Here is a 21080-nt window from a genome sequence, read left to right as displayed (position 1 = left end):
GATCAGCTCATGGTTGCTGTCACCCAGCTTCCCATTGATCACTAGGTTGCTGATTAGGTCATTCCCAGTAGCCAGTACCAGATCGAGCAGCGCTTTACCTCTCGTTGGCCCATAGACTTCTTGAGTCAGGTTGAAGTCATCCATGCATGAGAGGAAGCTTTGCGATCGCTTGGATTTTACAGAGTGATCCTCCCACGAGATGTGCAGGTACTTGAAGTCACTCATGACAACTGTGGTCCTGGAGCATGCGGCCTCAGCCAGTTCCCAGGTGAACTCTGGTCAAGCTCTTGACTTTGGGTGGGAGGTCTGTAGTAGACTCCCACTGTTGTGTCCCCTGTGCCATGCTCCCCACAGATTTTAACCCACAGGGTCTCCAGTCGTCCATCTTGGCTGCCAATATCAGCTTGCAAGGACGCGTAGCTTTCCTTAACATAGAGAGCTACACCCCCGCCCCTTTTATCTACACAATCCCTCCTGTACAGGGTATAGACATCTATACCTGTGGTCCAGTCACGGGTGGAGTCCCACCAAGTCTCCATTATCCCTATGACATCGTAATTATTTGCATTAAGCAGGAGGATGAGCTCCTCCAGCTTATTCCCCCAAGCTCCTGGCATTTGTGTATAGGCAGGCAAGTGTCCCCTTGGGGGCTCTTGCCTTGCTCACAGATTGTACCAGGGCTTGGGCAGGGGTGGGCTCCCTTAAGTGCCTTGGCCTGCTGGCTTTGCAAGGGTTGATCAGCAGGCCAGCAGTGGTGGTAGTCCCCCTGTCCCCCAGTGGGCTTAGTCTAAAGCCCGATGGAGTAGGTCAGCCAGTCTGGCTGGGAAGAGCCTCCTCCCCAGAGGAGAGAGGTGGAGGCCATCTCTTCCCAGCAGCTCGCTGTCTCTCTCACCAAAGGGCGGGCTGTGGTTATGGAAGCCAAAGCCTCCCCTATGACACGAGCACTGCAGTCTTTGGTTAACTATGTGGATCCTCCTCTCCCTCCTCAACCCTTACCCCGAGACTGGGAGGATCGAAGAGAACATCACCTGTGCCCCCAGACCCTTTAGCTCTGCTCCCAAATCCCTGTAGTACCTCATGACCCAGCTGGGAGCACTCTGTGTCATTAGTGCCCACATGAATAAGGAGCATGGGATAGTGGGCTGTGGGAGCTTAGGGATTCTCTCCTCAATGTCCCCGATGCGGGCCCCCAGGAAGCAGCAAACTTCCCAGGCTAAGCGGTCAGGGCGGCAGATTACCCCTCAGTCCCCCTCAGGATGGAGTCTCCCACAACAAACAACTTACGTTTTGTCTTGGTGGGCGACTCCCTCCTGAGGGGAACGGAGAGAGTCATCTGCCGCCTGGATCCCATGGTACAGGAGGTATGCTGCCTGCCTGGAGCCCAGATTCGGGACGTCACTGCAAGGATTCCTGACATCATCTGGCCATCCAACCCTCATGTGGGTACAAATGATGCAGCGAGGAGTAGTCCAAGCAGAATCATGAGCGACTGCAAGGCTCTGGGGGTCAGGCTTAGGAGACTGGGGGCACAGGTGGTCTTCTTATCAATCCTCCCGATCAGCAGTCATGGCCAGGACTATGACAGCTGCATTAGAGAAGTCAACTTGTGGCTCCGGAGTTGGTGCCATTGGGTGGGTTTTGGGTTCCATGACCACAATCTGCACTTCCATGGAAGGGGCATGCTGGGATGTGATGGTCTTCATCTCTCTTTGAAAGGTAAGTGTCTGTTTTCTTATAGGTTGGCTGATCTCCTATGCAGGACTTTAAACTAGGTTTGTTGGGAGATAGAGATGCAGAAGACAGAGAGAAGCTAGGAACAACGAACCACCAGCCACACGCTGGAACAGTCCACGTAAGTACTAAGGGGTCCAATAGGCATCAGGACAGGGGGGTACCAAGGGCACCTATTGGGGGGCTTACGCATCTCTATACTAAAGCTGGGAGCATGGGGAATAAGCAGGAGGAACTCACACTTCTGTTTGCAAACAAAGATTTCAACCTGGTTGGATTAACTGAAGTGGGGTGGGCCTCTCTATGTTAAGAATCAATACATGTCTTCCATAATGAAGATGGAATCAGAAGAAGGGCAAATTGAGGTACTGTGGGTCAGAATACAACAGGGTCAGGGGGAAAGGGACTTGGTAGCGGGGGTCTATTACAGACCACCACACCAGGAGGATGAGCTGGACCTGGAATTCTCAAACCAGCTCCTAGAGGCAACACATTTAAGGGACATGGTTGTCATGGGTGACCTAAATTACCCTGACATCTGCTGGGAGAAGCAATGAGCTAGATCTGACCATTCACATAGGTTCTTAACCTGCATACAGGACCTTCAGCTAACACAGGAAGTATACGGCCCGACTAGGGGAAATGTCTTACTGGATTTGGTGTTTGCTACTGGGGATGATCTGGTAGGAGATCTGCAGATAAAGGGTAACCTAGCAGATAGTGACCACCAATTGTTGGAAATCGCTATCCGACAAAAGGTGGGAAAGATAACCAGTAGGGCAGAAGTGCCAGACTTCAGAAAGACTAACTCCAATGAGCTCAGGAGATTAGTAAGAGAGGCACTGAAGGACAACAGCATTGGTGAGATGGGAGTCCAGGAAGGGTAGTTGTTCCCCGAGGGAACGATCCTTCGGGGATAGCAGGGAACAATCCCATTGCACATAAAGGGGGGGAGGGGCAAGAGGGGTCAATAAACCCTCTTAGCTGAACAGGGAAATCCAGGAAAGCCTAGGGGCAAAAAAAGGCATACAGACTGTGGAAAAAAGGGGGTAGCCACAAAGAAGGGGTATACCTACTTGGCTTGCACTTGCAGGGAGTTAGTTACAAAGGCCAAAGCAGCAATGGAACTCAGGCTGGCATAAAAAATTAAAGACACCAAAAAGTCCTTCTTCAGTTATATAGGGAGCAAAAAGAAGGCACATGGCAACATAGGACCCCCATAGGACAGACTAGGGCAATTGGTGACAGAAAGGACTCACAAAGCTGAGCTCTTCAGTGAGTTTTTCACATCTGTATTCCTCAACAGGGATAAAGACATCTCTCCCAGTTGGATTACAGACAGGCACAAGAGGGACACCAGGCCACCAACAGTTAGTATTGACCTAGTGAAGGGACACTTGGAGGGGCTGGACGTGTTTAAGTCAGCAGGCCCAGACAGTCTTCATCTCAGGGTGCTGAGGGAATTAGCCAGTGTCATAGCAGAATCACTGGCAAGACTGTTTGAGCACTCGTGGCACTCTGGACAGGTCCCAGATGACTGGAAAAGGGCCGATGTGGTCCATATTTTCAAGAACGGGAGGAAGGAGGATCCAGGTAACTATAGACTGGTTAGTATCACCTTTATCCTTGGGAAAACCTTTGGAGAAATTATTAAGCAACACATTTGTGGGAGTCCAGCAGGAAAAATAATGCTGAAGGGCAACCGGCATGGATCCATAGCAGGTAGATCCTACCTGACTAACCTTGTTTCTTTTTATGACCAGGTCACAAAATGCTTAGATGAAGGAGTCGAGGTAGATGTCATCTACTTGGATTTTAAAAGGCCTTTGATACAGTGTCTCATCCCGTTCTTACAAATAAACTAAGTAGCTGTGATGTAGATGATTATACAGTCAGGTGGGTGGTGAATTGGCTTATGGGATGCACCTAAAGAGTGGTGGTGGACGAGTCGGTATCGACCTGGAAAGATGTGGGCAGTGGGGTCCTCCAAGGTTTGGTCCTTGGACCAGTGCTGTTCGATATCTTCACCAGTGACTTAGATGAGAGTGTGGAGAGCACTCTGTCCAAATTTGCGGATGACACCAAATTATGGGGCAAAGTAAGCACACAGGTGGGCAGGGAACGGATTCAGCCGGATTTGGACAGGTTGAAAAAGTGGGCAGAACAGAATAGGATGCAGTTTAACAAAGGTAAGTACAAAGTGCTGCACCTAGAGAGAAATGATCACTAACACACATACAGATTGGGGGATGACCCTCTAAGTAGCACAGTGGCAGAAAGGGATCTAGGGGGTCATAGTAAACTCCAAGATGAACATGAGTTGTCAATGTGATAAAATAATAAGTAAAGCTAACCACACTCTATCATGCAGATGCATCATGAACAGATCTAAGGAGGTGATATTTCCTCTTTATGAGGCATTGGTAAGGCTGCAGCTGGAGTACTGCATTCAGTTTTGGACACCGCACTTCAAGAAGGATGTGGATAACTTTGAGAGGGTCCAGAGGAGGGCTACTTGCATGGTTAGGGGTCTGCATGTAAAGCCCTATGAAGAGAGACTGAGGGACCTGGATCTCTTCAGCCTCTGAAAGAGAAGGCTGAGAGGTGAACTTGTGGCCATCTACAAATTCATCAGAGGGCCAGCATGGAATACAAAACACTCTGTTTACCAGGGTGCCTCTTGGGGTGACTAGAAACAATGGCCACAAACTGACAGAGAGCAGATTTAAATTGGACTTCAGGAAGAACTTCTTCACGGTAAGGGTTACCAGAATCTGGAATGGGCTTCCAAGGGAGGTGGTGCTCTCCCCTACCCTCGAGATGTTTAAGAGGACACTGGACTAGGACGTAGCTGGGGTCATCTGACACCAGTATTCTTTCCTGCCCAGGGCAGGGGGTTGGACTTGATGATCTACTGAGAACCTTCCGACCCCAAAAATCTATGAAATCTATGAATGAAAGGCTTACCATAGGCCCTCTGTCACCTCATCCATACCTGGCCCAGCTGTTCTGGATACTGCACCTTGGTTGCTTCAAGAGCCTTCAAGCAGACTTGATTAATTGCATCTGCCAAGCTAGGGACAGACATTACACATAAGCCTGTTTAAGAGGTCAGAAACTGGTTTAAACCTGCAACAAAACAGATGTTCAGTGCAAGTAAACCAGTTTGAAAATGGCTGAAAGTGGTCTGAGATAACCTGGTTGAATGTAGTATCAGACTTAACTGATTTGGCTCAAACCAGTTTATGCAATGTCTGTCCCAGACCCCTTGCTGGTTTAAGTTAGACTCCCCCAGCATCCCTGCATGCTCTCTGGGCTGGGTGGGGCTCTCTGCTCCACAGCAGAGCTGGCCCCTTCCAACTGCTCCCTGGCTGGAGCTCCAGCAAATACTGCAGGCATCTGACTGGTTTTTCCCTGCTCCCCACCTCTCCTCCCCACTCGCTGCTAAGCAGGAATTCCCCAGTCCCCTCTGCCTTGCACAGAGATGCCTCAACACTAGCTAGCAGACCACATGCTGGCTACAGTCTGTGCTGTGGCAGACGGGACAAAAGCAGAATCAAGGTAGCTGGTAATGCCCCTCTGTTATTTTCTTAATGGGATGATAAACACTAAGTTAGGGGTGATAAATACTGTGTAATCAATTCCCTGCTGAGCTGATCAGAAGGGGGGGAACCCCTCCCTAATCAGAGTGTCCTGCTGGGGCCTGGCCATACCCGCCTCAGCTCAGCATTGTGGAAGGGAAGGGAGGGCTGCTCTAGGGCCCCCTGGCTTCTAGTCTGAGCCACTGCAGGCAAGTGCCTTAATTTCCTCAGTCCAGAGGGGATGTCTGTACGATTACAAACTGGTTTAGCCTAGCCAGGTTAGACTAACCTGCAAAGATTGAATCAATTTAGGCTCACGTTTTTGAATGTCTGTCCCTTGCCCTACAGTATGAATTGCCACGTTCTAGCAGACTCCAGCATCTGATCATGTGCATCACCGTACCCATGCTTAACAATGGTGGTAGGGGCACTTTAAGTGTGAGGACACTGAACTGGGTAAGGAAGAAGCAGCAGACCTCCCGAGACAACAGGTCAGATCAACAAGTGGCTCCCTCTGCTCCCTGTAGAAGTGAGCCTCCAAACACCACCACCTGTCCTTGCTTGGTGGCAGTCATCTCGATCCTTCCCACCTTGATGAGGCCTGGCCCATCTTCCTCCACCAGTGGAACATGGTCCTCCCTCTCTGCTTCTAGGGCTGCGTATCTGTTCTCCAGATGAACTACTGCAGGGGGAGGTGACGATCTCAACTTGCTACCAGAAGTCACAAACCTCCAGCTTCCACTGTCTTGCGGGGTCTATGTCCTCTCTCTTCTCTAGTGCTGTGTCTGGCATTTCTTTCTCCACAGTCCTGGAAGCCAGCTCTGCTGTGGGGCATTTCTTCCTCCACAATCCAGCATCAAATCCCCAAATGCCTCATGGCAGAGTCTGCTTTGGAGCCTCACTATCTCTTCCTGTAGCTCTCTTGCCTGTTCCCTGACAGACACCACTAGGAGGCACTGCTTACACCACAGGCACTCCCCAACCTGGTTGTCACTGGACTTAATGTGCAAGCCTCAGTACCCACAGCACCAAACCTGGACCTGCGTGGAAGCGTCAATGGTAAGTGGTCCTGCCTGGACAGAAGCCTCACAGGTGTAAGCAGAGGCAGTGGCAGTGGCTCTGGCACTGCAACGTCCTCCAGCTGTGTCCCTGGGTCTCTTCATCTGTCTTCTTTCTCTTACAGCTCTTCCAACCAGACCTTCCCTAGGAAACCCACCTGGAACTGGCCTGTTTATTTCTCATTGGCTCCAAAGGGTTCCTTTTTAGCCTGCTTTCTCATGCCAAGCTGAAAGGCTTGTCCCTCAAAAAGTGGGGGAGCGCCCATGAACTGGCCTGCAAACTGCTTACCCGGTTTGCAGTCCGTATTTACTGGCTCCCTGGGTCAGCTGGGAAGTGACTTTTATACCCTGCTGGGCCTGAACTGGCTCTGCCCCCTTGTAAGGGCTTCTGTTAGGCCCAGGCTGCAATCACTTAGTAGTCAGCAATCACTCCCAGCTTATCAGAGCACACACCCCAAACATACACAGCCCACCAGACAAACACTTAGCAAACCAAAGGCACAGGCAACTGGATCACTTACCTTCCCTGGGAAGGATCTGGTGCCTGGCTTCTCTCCCCCTTCCTCCTCTTGCCCCCAGCAACGGCCTGCAAACTGCTTACCCTGTTTGCAGCCCCTGTTCACTGGGACCCTGGTCTCTGGCAACTGGACCTGAGTTCATTAATATATACATGATCCATCATATCCTCAATAAAATATCTAGAGCACTGGGATTCTTGGAACTGCTATTCAAGCAGTGAGAAATCTCCAAAGGAAAACTGAAGAACCAGCCCACCTGGTTCTTAGAAACATCCTAATCAAAGGACTGCCTCTCAAGCACAAAAAGAAGCACTTATAAGGAACAGATATTGCATTTGTTCCTGGACAAGCTGTGTCTGTGTTTGTCCTGGAACAGAAATATCCCAGAATTGGTGCGTACATACATCTTTAGTTCTTCTTATCCCATGAACCTTTTTAGGATTTATCCTGGCACAACAGACTTAGATGTCTTAACAATTGCATTTTGTCCCAGGATAAAATGGTTTATCTCAGGACAAATTCAATGCCTGTTTGTAGCCTTAGGAAAGGATGCTGCTTCTCATAAGGCCTCAGTTCCTCAGGAAATACATTTGCAAACAAAACGGAAAAAAATCTGGATGGCGAGTCAGTACCTAGACCATTTGACAACCAACAATGGTGGGAACCTAGTCCTTCTTCCTAGAACACAGTCATGATAATATATTACAGAAATTGACAGATAAAGGTACCAGAGCGAACAATGAAATCTATTCGCAGCATTTAAGGTATCACCTTGGAAACCAAAAGATGCAGACCTCTATTGAGGATGGATTACTTCAAATTCAACAGAGTCTCAGGAGGACATTAAGCAGTAGCTATTAAAGATGGATCTTGTTAAGTTAGCAGGTCCAATCAACTTGTAGCAAATAGTTTTTAAAAAGCTGGCCCACAAGTTATCTGGAATATTAAAGTTTGCCTTTGATACATATTGGATCACAGAAGTAGTTCTAGAAGCCTGGAGGAAAGCTAACATTATGCAATATTTTAAAAAAGTAATTGAGAAAGGAAAACCACAAGCATACATGGCAGAACACAGAAGATGCAAAATTGCACCAAAATTGCAAGAACAAGGACACAATCACTAACTTCAAGAGGGACGGAAAGAATAAGGGAGTTTAAAAGAGTTTCAGGAAAGACAAACAATCTCTTATATACAAAATGGAAGCAGATGCACAGAATACTGTGGTGCAAAAAAAATGAAGCCATATTGTATCATGTAAATAGTTGTCAGAAATTCAAACAGACACAGACTGACCAATCCTAGATAACAAAGGCAAATTAATAACAAAGACACCAAAATAACTATGGGTACCTACAGACATTTTGCATTTTCCGAGGGATGTCTTGAGTCTAAAAAGGCTGAAAACCACTGCTATTACCTCTCGTCTGTTGTTTTCAGCCCTGGCTCTCTCCTCTTCTTTCTGAGTTTGGACAGTAGCAGCCTCCTGCCTCAGATCCAAAAGTTTCGTCTCAAAAGCATTTGTTAGCTCTGTTTTCTCTTGGGCTGAGTGCTCCAGGACCTCTTTCAGCTCTGAATTGTGCTGTTCCCGCACCTTTTCCTAGTAAATGGAAGAGAAGCCATTAGATGCAGGGTTTCCCACCTCCCCAAAGAGTGCTGAGTGACACCAAAGTCCCAGGGTTGTGTCTCCTCCACCAACAAGAAGCATTACCAGTATATGTTATTGGTAGTGGTGTATTCTGTAGGGAAGCAACTTTTCCCTGTTATGGCCTGTCTGCTAGTGACTTTAGGTCAGAGGAGGTAATATCTTCCTTCTCCTATCCACCTGCTTAATCTTTGCTAATGGGAGGACTCCTATTCTTGTGGAGTTTTGAGTTTTGTGCATTTCCATCCTAAACAGTTATTTCTACCCTTCTTTCCTGAGTCTCCCAGAGAACACTTCAAATTTTGTCCAGTGTTCAGCAAGTGTAAAATGAATACAAAATGAGGAGAAGCCCCTGGGCCCTCAAGTCTTGTGTAAAAGGCAGGCTAGATAATGCAGCAGTGAGTCACAAGGCATCACCCTTTTCTGCTGCAGGAGCATTTGCAAACCAGCTCTCTGTTTCCAGATTTGTTCATAATTTCATGAATGTTTTGAACATCTACACAATAGCTTATGGGTTATTAACTGCAAATACTTTCCATACTGAATAATCTTTAATGGTCATTTTAATTGCACAGTCTTGTTTCTAGTTCTTGACTGCATGAAAGAAAGAAGGTTTTGAATTCCACAGGAGCCACTGTATGCAGGAAAGATTAGGAAATTTTAATACATTCTAAGTATTTTCTTATTTAGGCTACATGGACCAAATGTGAGACATTATGCTATAAAAATGAGGCTGTTGTAATATTATTGGCTGGGATTGGACTGACTTAAATTTTGTTATCACATTTACATGCCATATAATGTTGGCACGAACACCCTACTATGAATCTGTTAACAAGCAAGGTTCCAACCTACATAGTCATGAGAAAGACTTTATAATGGGGTTTGAATGCCCACTTGCAATTAGAAATGAATGTGTTTTGACAATACTACCCCTGCAGTGTTAGCCACCTTCTGTCTTTTTACACAGTCATGACCATAAAGCATGTAACTGTACTAACAGCAGGCTTGTGCGTGATGTATAATGCAGAAACCTCAAAAGGCAATAGTACTTAAGAGTTCTGGAACTTCCTAGCCATCTTGTATTGGAGTGGAAACCAGCATATAAGCATGTATGGAGAGACAAATGTATGAGGCAAGGCAGCACAAATCAAAGATTCAGCGATTCAGACATAGACACAGCTTTAAATGTTTTTTTCTACATATCTCAAGGTACCAGGTGGCTTATAAATGCTGCGATGCTAGAGTGGATGGAGCATCTGACAGGAGCATGGGGGGTCCCCAGCGCACTCAGCAGCAAACCCAGAAGTAGATCAGAAGCACTTCCGATCCACTTCTGGGCCTGCCAGGGGGCGTGCAGGGGGACCCCTCTGCCCCCAACCCTAACTTGGTGACTGGTGCCTCCTGGGTCTGGGGAGGCAACCAGGGTCCCCCATGGCCGATCGCTGAGCTGAGGGATCGCAGCAGGCAGCCCATTCCCCGGCAGACCCAGAAGTAGACTGGAAGTACTTCCAATCCACTTCTGAGTTAGCCACCGAGCATGCGCCCCCTCCCCTCTCCCATGGGATGCTCCATCTGCTCCACCATCACAGTGTTTGTGAGCCACGCCTGGTACCTTGAGCTATGTAGAAAAAACGTGTCTATGGCTGAATCGCTGATTTTCTGAATCAGCATTGAATCTTCAGATTTGGGTTTGCCCAAATCGAATTGGGGACCCTTTGCTACTCTGAAATCCCTCCTTTTGTATTCTTTGCCCCCTCTGATGACTCTTTTTCTCTGGGTATCGACTGGTTTCCCTGTGGTCATCATACTGTCCATGTTCTGTTCTTTCAGCATATTCTTTTGTTTCCCAAACCTATTACACGTACACATCTTAATTTGGTCCATCCAAGTATTAGACTTAGCAGCCGTGCTGCGTGTAGAGAAAAAACATGATAAATAAGCATGTGCTAAAATATTACTAAACAACCAAGGATGGGGCTTGTCTGTTGCATTCAGAGCCATTGGCTATCCCATTTGATTGTGGCCATCATATCATGTACCAGCTCTTGTATGAGTTTGTTCCTTTCCTTCTCATATACAGTTTGCTGAAGGTTTAACGTATCTTGATATTGCTGCTGTTTTTGTGAGAGCTGCTGCTCCATATTCATTCGGTCTTGTTCCATTGCTGACTTTTCTGCTTCCAGCTCACAATGAAGACATTTCACCTCTCCTAGAGAAAGAGTGCAAGAGCTTAAGCCTCTCATCTCCCAAGCAAGCAAGGACTTTTTCAAACCCCAGAGGCCCTACATAAGGAAGGGGGCACCTCCATGACTCTTCCCCACACAGGCCACAAGCCTTTTACCTTGTAACACCTCCTTGGCCTGGGTGACTGTCTGAAGTTGCATTTCCAACTGACCCTTGGTGACCTCCAGCTGAAAGAGAAGCTGTTGGGCCTCAAAAAGGCTAGATTCCAGAACATCCTTTGCTGATCTACAGGATACAAGTAGCAAACAATCATCTTGCTCATGGAACTAACAGTGCTGTTATTTCACTGAGTGGCTCAAGATCCCCAGCTTGGGGGTGGAAAGTAGATATTTTACAGAAAATCACAAATAGGTGATATTTTTACCATTTATTTGCTACAGGTCTGCAATCTGTATGCTAGAACTCCCATGAGCAGCTCAGGCATGAAGCCATGTGGTATCTACAACAGAAAAGCCAACCCACAGTTTGGTTTAAACAGCAAGGATGTTATTTACTTTTATGTGCTTAAACAGCTCATAGTTCTGGGGGTGATGGTTGTAGCTGTGTTGGTCTAAAGACATAGGCAGGCAAGGTTACTAGCTTTTAGGGCAGTGCAAAGCTTCAGTCGCCGATTTGATTCGGGGGAGATTCAGCCCAATTCAGTGGCCAAATCTCCAAATCTGAATCGAATCAGTGGACCCTTTAATCTCTCTGAATCAAATCGGAACCCTCCAAATCAATTTGAAGAGACTCAGAAAGATTCAGCAATTCAGACAGACACAGCTTTAAATGTTTTTTTCTACATATCTCAAGGTACCAGGTGGCTTATAAATGCTGTGATGCTGGAGTGGATGGAGCGTCTGACAGGAGCACGGAGGGGTCCCCAGCACGCTCAGCAGCAAACCCAGAAGTAGACCAGAAGCACTTCCGGTCCACTTCTGGGCCTGCCAGGGGGCGCGCAGAGGGACCCCCCTGTCCCCACCCTAACTTGGTGACGGTGCCTCCTTGGTCTGGGGAGGCAACCAGGGTTCCCCCATGGCCGATCACCAAGCTGAGGGATCGCAGGGGGCAGCCCATTCCCCGGCAGACCCAGAAGTAGACTGGAAGTACTTCCAGTCCACTTCTGAGTTAGCCACCGAGCATGTGCCCCCCTACCCTCCCCCATGGGATGCTCCATCTGCTCCACCATCACAGTGTTTGTGAGCCACGCCTGGTATCTTGAGCTATGTAGAAAAAACGTGTCTATGGCTGAATCGCTGATTTTCTGAATCAGCACTGAACCTTCAGATTTGGGTTTGCCCAAATCGAATTGGGGACCCTTTGCTACTCTGAAATCCCTCCTTTTGTATTCTTTGTCCCCTCTGTTGACTCTTTTTCTCTGGACATCATTGACTGGTTTCCCTGTGGTCATCATACTGTCAATGTTCTGTTCTTTCAGCATATTCTTTTGCTTCCCAAACCTATCACATGTACACATCTTAATTTGGTCCATCTACCAAAGCCAGAAATCCCAAGGACTCTGCAGTTGAGCACTGTGACCTAATGTCACCTTATCTCATATTAGAGAATAGTGTGGTATATGTCTTCAATTTACCAGCCTGTGTGTCTGCTGGCTTCAGACAAAGTGGCTCTTGAAGGAAACTTCATCAGAAACAGGCTTTTAGAAACAATTAACCCTTGCCATTCCCCAAGACCATTATTTTAATGCATATCTACTTCACCTACAAGCTAATTCCCCAAAACAAACCTCTAGATATAATTTTCTAGCCATCAGACATCAGTGGCAGATGCCTGAGCAAGGACTGTGATACACAGCCCTTAGTTGCCATGCAGAGCCCTGGCCTGTTACCTCTTGTGCACCTCTGCCATGGCAAGTGCCTGTCTGGCCTATGGCTGTTTGCCCCACTGCTGCTGTGTTGTAATGGCTACTGTCACCACCACACTGCCCATGGCCATGGCTACCACCATCATGGAAGCCACTGCCAGTGCCCCTGCGATGCCAACCAGTGTGGCATCTGCTGCTGCCACCTCAGGAACTCCACAGTCTGGATCTAGCCTGGGGCACAAAGGGAGTCTCACCTGAAGTAGAGAAAGCATTAAAGAGGACAAATGGGCAGACTTCCATTTTGGTTCATTTAGCTGGTACCAAAAAGAAACCTGAAGTCACAGTAGAAGTTTCCTCTACTTAAACTGAAACTTTTATTCAGTTTTTACTCAGCAAAATGATGCCTGGCCCTGGCACACAAATGTTAATACAGACCTACCTCCTAGGGGTTGGAGAGGCCATTACAAACATTTAGTGATCTCCAGGTGGAAAGCGTTTTTTCCCTATATAGTGTCATAACTATATCCTATATTGCCCTGTCCAACGCCATTTCCTTCCTTTTACCTGATTTCTGCCAGTTGTTCTGAAATGCCCTGTCTGTCCCGTTCCACAACTCCTAGTCGGACCTCCAGTGCAACCTTCTCACGCAACAGGGCTTCCTTTTCTGTAGATACCTTGGTCAGTACTTCCCTATGGTGACTTGATTCCAGCCGTGTTTGCTCCAAATCAGTGCTGGATAATTCCTGCTGATGACAAACCTGAAAAGGGGGTGGGAGGAAGAAATAAGCTTCTACTGGCCAAAGTTCTATCCAAAGTTTGTCAACTTCATTCTCAAGGCAGGAAGAACTGCAAATTTCCACATCCTGGGCAGAAAGATTGAGATAATCTCCTTGAATAGTAATACACAAAGCTACCATGAGATTACTGAGAACAGTCTGGAAATGATTCTACTACCAACACATATAGTTGAGGCTGTTTCTATATAAAAAGCCTATATTAAAAATTTTAATCTTTCAAGCTGAAATGTTCTGAGGTTCCTGTTATTGCTTATAAGTGAAGTTTTCGGACATTTAGAGCAAAAGGAGTTTATCTGTTTGGGAGTATAAGGAGAATGAAAAAATAAGTTTTCCTCTTTTTAAAAAAAAGTGACACTTTGATCCCATTCATTTTTCAAATGACTGAGTACGAATACTTGGTATTCAGCAGAAAAATGTCTTTGGAAATAAGAAGCATCTTTCACGGCTGTGTGAAAAATCAGTTTGATGTTGCCAAGTTATAGGGGCTGGAAGACAGTAGACTACAATACAAATACCACTGTGCACCAAGAACAGTTTTATAATATAATTCTGTCCATATCTTGGGCAAATTGGTACATTTCTAACAGACATTCAAGCTTGAAAAAGCTTTAGGTTTTCTCTGGTGGTAACACCTCAGCCATGTTTGCCAAACAATGTACTTAAAATTCAGACTGTCAAATAAAGAACACGACAAAAGAAATAAAATGCTAAGGCAATAAACCTACACTGAAATATAATAGCTAGAATTGTTAGTGTACATTATCAAGTAAAATAATACAAGTGAAAACTAATCCCCCTTTAATTCCAATGCCACATAGCACTCACTAATTCTGCTTCTCATAGGCTGCTGCTTAGATACTGAAATGAAATTGCTTCAGAACCACTTAATTAGTCTCATCACGCATTCTTTTTTTTTTTTTTTAATAGGGCTAGCTGATTGCTAGTGCCATCTCTGGGGCAGCCTCCTTCCCATTGGAGACCAAAGTCTTGACTAGAGATGCCCCAGGCCATACTGACAATATTCTGACAATCACTTCATCTACCAGTCTGCGAGTCTAATCATAGAATCGCAGAAAATTAGGGTTGGAAGGGATCTCAGGAGGTCATCCAGTCCAATACTCTGCTCAAAGTAGGACTAACCTGAACTACATCATCCCAGGCAATGCTTTGTCTACCTGGGTCTTAAACCTCTAAGGATGGAGATTCTACAACCTCTCTGGAGAGCCTGTTCCAGTGCCTTACTACTCTCCTAGCGAGAAAGTTTTTCCTAATATCTAACCTAAACTTCCCTTGCTGCAACTTGAAAACAGTGCCCCTTGTTTTGTCATCTGCCACCACTGAGAACAGTCTAACTCTATCCTTCTCCAGGTAGTTGAAGGCTGTGATTAAATCCCCCCTCAGTTTTCTCCTCTCCAAACTAAATAAGCCCAGTTCCCTCAGCCTCTCCTCAGAGGTCACGTGCCTCAGCTCCGGAACCATTTTCATTGCCCTCTCCTGGACTCTCTCCAATTTGTCCACATCCATTCTGTAGTGGGAGCCCTAAAATTGGACACAGTACCCCAGACGCAGCCTCATTAGGGCCAAATAGAGGGGAATAATTATTTCCCTCAATCTACTGACAACACTCCTACTAATGCAGCCCAGTGTGCTGTTAGCCTTCTTTGCAACAAGGGAACACTGTTGGCTCATATTCAGCTTACTGTCCACTGTAGCCCCCAGAGCCTTCTCTGCAGAACTGCTGCTTAGCCAGTCAGTCCCCAGTCTGCATGGGGTAGTTCTGTCCCAAGTGCAGGACTTTGCACTTGTCCTTATGAAACTTAACAAGATTTCTTTTGGACCATTCCTCCAATTTTTTGAGGTTTCTCTGAATCCTAGCCCTACCCTCCTGCATATCTACTACTCCCCCAGCTTCATGTCATCTACAAACTTGCTGAGGGTGCACTCCATCCCATCTTTCAGGTTGTTGATGAAGATATTGAACAAAACCTGCCCCAGGACTGACCCCTGGGGCACTCCACTTGATACTGCCTGCCAACTAGACATTGATAAATTGACTACTACTGTCTGAGCCCAATGTTCCAGAGAGTTTTCTATTTACTTTACAGACCATTCATCCAACCTGAACCGGCTTAGCTTACTTGCAAGAATGCTGTGGGAGATTGTATCCAAAGCCCTGCTAAAGTGAAAGTATATCACATTTACTGCCCTCCCCACATCCATAGAGCCAGTCATCTTGTCATAGAAGGCAATGAGGTTGGTCACATGTCGATGGACCCCATCCTGCTGTGCAAAGCAGTGGCCCACACTAGTGCACCACAGCACACCCTTTGGGTATCACTGTCTTAGAAGCTGTAGAGGTCTGCTCTAACATCTCAACTGTTAACTCACCACCAGGAAGAGCCCAGCATAGCCTCTGGCCCCAAACATGCAGTGGCAGCCTGCCTTTACCCTGTGCACAAATCTGGGAGGGCACATGCCCCTCAAGCTTTCCCCAGCAGTGCATGTAGTGGCAGGAGCCACCCCATGCCCCTGCCTTCTTTGTGCCCCCCTGGACAAGCCATGGCTCTGTCCTGTGCCCCACCCTGGCTGTGCAAAACTCCTGCCTCTGCCCCTGCCTCAGCCTCACTCTCTCCCTCACCACAGGGCCCTTGTTCTACAACCCCGCACCCTTTTCCTTCCCCCTGCCTGCCTGCCCCTTCCCACCAACAGACTAACTGGCTGGATGCTGCTCTCCAAGCTGCCAGGCTGCATATCAGCAATCAGACTGGTATTGGCTTATATGGTTGGTTAATAATCAGCCATTGGTATCAGCCCAAAAAAATCTTTATCGGTGCACCCCTACTCACAGCATCTCACTAAGTTTCACTGCCCTCAATGAAGCCAGTCAGGAAACTGCACAAAATGGTGTGACAGGTAGTCAGAGGCTCTTGTTATTAAATGGAAAGTTCAGCAGGCTCAGTTTGCTATGTAAGGCTGCAGGAGAAGGTAACGGACCATTAAGCAAAGGGAAAACCCCTGTGGGTGGCTGAGGAACCACCTCACTGGAAGGGGCAGTGTTTAGAGGCCTATAAGCCCAGTGTTTGCGGCAAAGAAAGCAGTCTGGTCCTGCAGGCTACAGGAGAAGGAGCTTCTGGGAGAGAAGGTCTTCAGGAAACAAGCCCACGACACTCAAGCTACCCAGGGGAGCTGGATGGAAACAGTTAAGAAGGAAGCATGGGTTAGAGTGGCAGTACTGACCCAGAATGGGGTTAACGTTTAGTTGGAACAATTGTTATGTTTATGCTTAACATCAGAGGACTGAGTTTTGGTTGTAAGGGAGGTTTGCAGGGCATGCTATTGCTGGGGTGCTGGGGAGGCACTCTGGGCTCAGAGCCCAAAAAGGGTGAGTCAGGGGCAGGTTGAAGCTGTGAGGGACAGAGCCTGCACCCCAAGGGCAAGACAGGGGGCAGGCTAAGGGCTGAGAGGGCAAGAGCCTATACCCTGACAGAGTGAGGCATGACCAAGAAGAGGCTGGGATTGAGAAGCCATGCCAAAAGTAAGCCTAGGCTTAGGAGTTCACAGCTAGAACAACCAAGAAGGCCAAACTAAGAGGGCTGAAGCCTGTACAAGCTGGTACTTGGATGACAGAGTAATATCTGTGAGGCACAGGCATGACTACATTGGAGGATGTTGACCACAACTGCCTATAAGGTGACTGGTACCCTGAGGGTAAGAGGGCCTCAATTTAGTGCCTGTGGGGCAAGACTGGGGATAGGCACAGGAAGGACCAGCTGACTGAGGAGATGCGGCTCACTTTTGAGATTCTGGGGGCAGCCTCCTGAAATCTTATATATTATATTAAGGTATGGCAGGAAGGGAAAAAGGGAGGGTAATGCAAGGAGCCAGAGTAGGACAACAGTTGTACAGCCACTAGGCGATGTCATAGCCACCCCTGTGGCTTGGTCCTGCTACATGTGATCCACAAAGGAGTTATTGAGTCAGCTGATGTGTGTACTTCTGGTCAACATGATAAAGCCTTTTGAAGATGTGCACATTCATACTGATGTTTCCAAGTTCAACACAAGTGTAAAATATGAGTATTACTCCATATCAGTAGCTGAGCACATATTTGATCAGTTGCAAGTTGCTAAAATCTTCAGCAAAAACAAGGCCAACTCACCACGCTGACAGATACCACTCTTAGGTCATCTATTCTCATCACATTTTTTACTCCATTTGGAAGATAAAAGCTTACCATTTGCAATATCTAGCTAGACTTACACTAAGGTTGGGCAAATGTGAGTTTGAACTGCCTGCTTACCAGGCCACACAATCAGCCCAATTAGAGCAAGACAGAATCACTGGGCTTATAAATGTTAATGAGCTAAGCTGTTATCTGGGTATGGTCATTTCCCACCTTCATTGTGATTAATTACATTCTGAAAACAGAGAGGATATGGAGACCTGCATAAGAGACAAATTATGGAGAGATGAAGACAATCATTTGTACCTCTCCTGGTTTGGCCATTTTTGACCCATGCAAACCGACTATCAGCTTGGCTGATGAATCTTCTTAGGGGTTAGGAGTGGAACAGAATGAGGGTGAGGTGAAACTTATAGCCAGGGATCCACATTTTCCATTTCCCACAGAAAAACAGAGAAAACCATGGATTTTATCTTTTACCAGAGGCAAACGTGAATTTTTCATTTTACTGGAGAAACCCAGATTTTGCCGTTTTGCAGTGAGCTCTCTGCAGGCTGGCAGAATTTCAGCCTGAGGGGGCTAGAAGGGAGCAGGAGGAGGGTGGTTAGGCAGGGGGTACGATGTGCATGTATGTGCACATGGCCACCAGGCAGCCTGGAGAGCAGCTCCAACGGGTAAGTGGGTGTGTGTGGTGGAGGTGGGAGGGCGGAATTGAGGCCCCCATAGTGAGAAAGTTGGTCAGGGACTGGGGCTGCTGTCCAGCTGGGCAGTGCCTGGGGCTTGGGGCCCAGGGCCACAATGTGCGGCCGCAGGGCCCTGGCAGGGAGTGAGATGGGGCTGCAGGCAGCTCATGGTGGGGTGGCTCCCCATTGCTGCATGCACTCCCAGGGGCAAGGGGAACCTGCGCCACCCAGATCTGTGTGCGGGGCATGGGCAGCATGCTGTCCACTTTAGCCTTGGGCTCCAGTCCTGCTGCCCTCCTCCAGGACCTCTGCAACCCAGCATGTGCAATGCAGTGCTGCAAAGAACAGCAGGGCTGCACAGGAAAGCTTGCTGCTGTGAGCCCTGTGCTGCCCTGGTGACACATCCCCTGCGGGTAACCCCACACTGCCGCCTCTGCTGCAGCCCCATGTCACCAGGGCAGTACGGAGCTTGCAGCAGCAAGCAGCTTTCCTGTGAGGCCCCATCGTTCTTTGCAGCACCAGGTTGCATAAGCCAGGCTGTGGAGGCCCTGGGGGAAGGCAGTGGGGCAGAAGCCCAAGCCTGAAGCTGGTAGCATGCAGATCTGGGGAGTATGGGTCACCCCTGCTCCCTGGGAGTGCATGCTGGGGCAGGGATCTGCTCCCCAGCCCCCAAGCCTGCAGCAGGCAGGCAGCGGGGGGAAGGGGGGAACTGGGCTTCATGCTCCCCTTTGCTGCAGCAGCTGCCACACCTCCTGCCAGGGGCAGGGGCTATGGAACCTGGTCCCTGGCCCCAAAGCCCTGGCAGCTGGGGGCCCCCTCTGGCAGGGCTGGGGGAGCAGGAGCTATGGGTGGCGGTGAGGGGTACCAACAGGACTGGGAGATTGCAGGGGAAGTGATGGGCAGGAGCAATGGGGCACAGGGGCTGTGCGGGGGAGTGATTAGCACCAGTAGGGCTGAAGAGGCTGTGGAGGGAGGGTAGTGAGGGGCACCAGCACAGCCAGGGGAACTGTGGGTGGCCTTCCATTTTAATCACGGAATTTGAGATTTTTTATCAGGGAAAACCAGGATCCCTTCTTATAGCATACACCTCATATGAACTCTGCCCAACACAGTTAAGCTCTGGCAATCACCTGGACATGTTAATACTTTCAAGATTTCATCACCGGCTTCAGTGTCTCTATAGAAACCAATCACTTACAAGCCACTAGTACCCATATCTTCAACAAAACAACCTAATGCACTCTTTCTGCACACAAGGTTCATCTGATGACGTACGCCTTTATGATTCATCATATTTCTAGTAAGCATCTTGTTGCAGCAAGAAGCCCAGTGGGCTGACCAATAGCTTGCTGAAGAAATGGCTAAACATATACAACAAAATGTGAGTTGGCAGAAATCTGGTCTGCACAGTAAGCTGACCAAACATGTAACCAGCTCGTCAAGGTACTGCCAGGAGGGCTGGCCATCCAAACACTAGATGTACCCTGAGACCACATTGTACCAGGAACACTGATGTGAAATTATACTACAAGCAGAAGTGCTGTTGTTTCAAACTGCTAAGCATACAGGTTGAAATTCTTGTCAAGCTGCATGATGCATCAAATGTCACTAGGTGCCAGGATCATCCTTGCCAAGCAGGGTGATGGCCAGATGTTTCATATGAGCTCTAAGATCTTATCCAGCATTGCACAATGCATTTGTGAGAGCAGAGAAAACCACCTGAACCACTGATATCATCAACATTCCTTGAATGTCACTGGTAATGAATGGGAGCCAAACTAGAAAGTAATACTTGCTGTACAGAGATTAGATCTCTAAAGGCACAATTTATTTTTTTTCAAATGCAAAATGTGGCTTTAAAGGGGAAGATGTGTAATAAACTAATCTACATACATGCAACAGCTGTTATGCTGCAATGACTGCACGTACATGAACCTGTACTTATACAAGTGAGCTACTTTGAGGCAAGGTTGCAGTTGGAGTGGTTGTGCTATATAGTACTTGTATCACTACAAGTGTAACAGTTACAGCGTGTCTTGAGTAGTAGCTTCCTATCCTCTTCTAAAGGTACTACAAACAACTTTACTTACATGTACAGTCCCATTACAATTACATTCTGTATGAAAAAGCATGTTCTATTGTCATTTGTGACTTTGCAATTTTTCAGTTTCATTGAATGTTTCACTATTCTTGTGATGTCATACATTCCTTATCTAGACCATTCAGTATTTTATATACTCTTACGACTAAACTGAAGAAGAAAAGAGTAAGAGAGAATCATTCCAATCTTGTAAATTTCTTCTTTTGAATCTTTTAGGCTCCTAGCTGATTTCACCATCCTTCTCTGATTGTCCTTCTTAATTATGCAGTATCCTCCTGGAAAGATGTGATCTGTACTGCATATAGTATCCAGGGGTAGCTCATCATTGATCAACACAATAGTATTATTTTCTGTATTTTCCAATTCTTACTCTTCTAAGACCTTAGACCTTCTATTGCAATGAGTAGTGATGGCTGCTGACCTCACATTGCATCCAGCTGCACTGGTATAAAAACTGCAAAACTGGGCAACTCCACAGGAGAGTGGGCTGACATGGGGAGGGAGGGAGGGAGGGGAGGGGAGGGGAGCCTGACCAGCTAGTACAGAGTCAACTCTGCCACCCCTGCAGAACTCTCAGAAAAGAGATGCTCCTGGGATGCAGTGCCATGAATGGAGTGTTATTTGTCTAGCTACTGCTGTTCCAGTTTGGGACCATAGGAGATTGGGGTGGATACCACAGGAGATCTGGGTAGCCTTTAGACTCTAACCCACATCAGCAGCCACAGTAGCCTTTG

General features: G+C 47.5%; 1 protein-coding gene across 2 annotated transcripts in view; it reads right to left on the bottom strand.

Moving 5' to 3' along the window:
- The window catches only part of CEP250 (centrosomal protein 250), a 919650-nt gene that overhangs the window by 844428 nt on the left and 54142 nt on the right, over positions 1-21080 (bottom strand). For both annotated transcript variants that reach the window (XM_019550710.1, XM_019550711.1), the window contains exons 16-19: positions 13147-13340; positions 10876-11003; positions 10574-10743; positions 8307-8486 (exon numbers count right to left, since the gene is read on the bottom strand). In XM_019550710.1, the coding sequence (XP_019406255.1) occupies positions 8307-8486; positions 10574-10743; positions 10876-11003; positions 13147-13340 (672 nt within the window). The remainder of the gene's footprint in view (positions 1-8306; positions 8487-10573; positions 10744-10875; positions 11004-13146; positions 13341-21080) is intronic.

This window comes from Crocodylus porosus, unplaced genomic scaffold, assembly GCF_001723895.1.
Source record: "Crocodylus porosus isolate Cpor-Errol unplaced genomic scaffold, CroPor_comp1, whole genome shotgun sequence".
NCBI lineage: Eukaryota > Metazoa > Chordata > Crocodylia > Crocodylidae > Crocodylus > Crocodylus porosus.
This window is presented reverse-complemented; position numbering and strand designations above follow the sequence as displayed.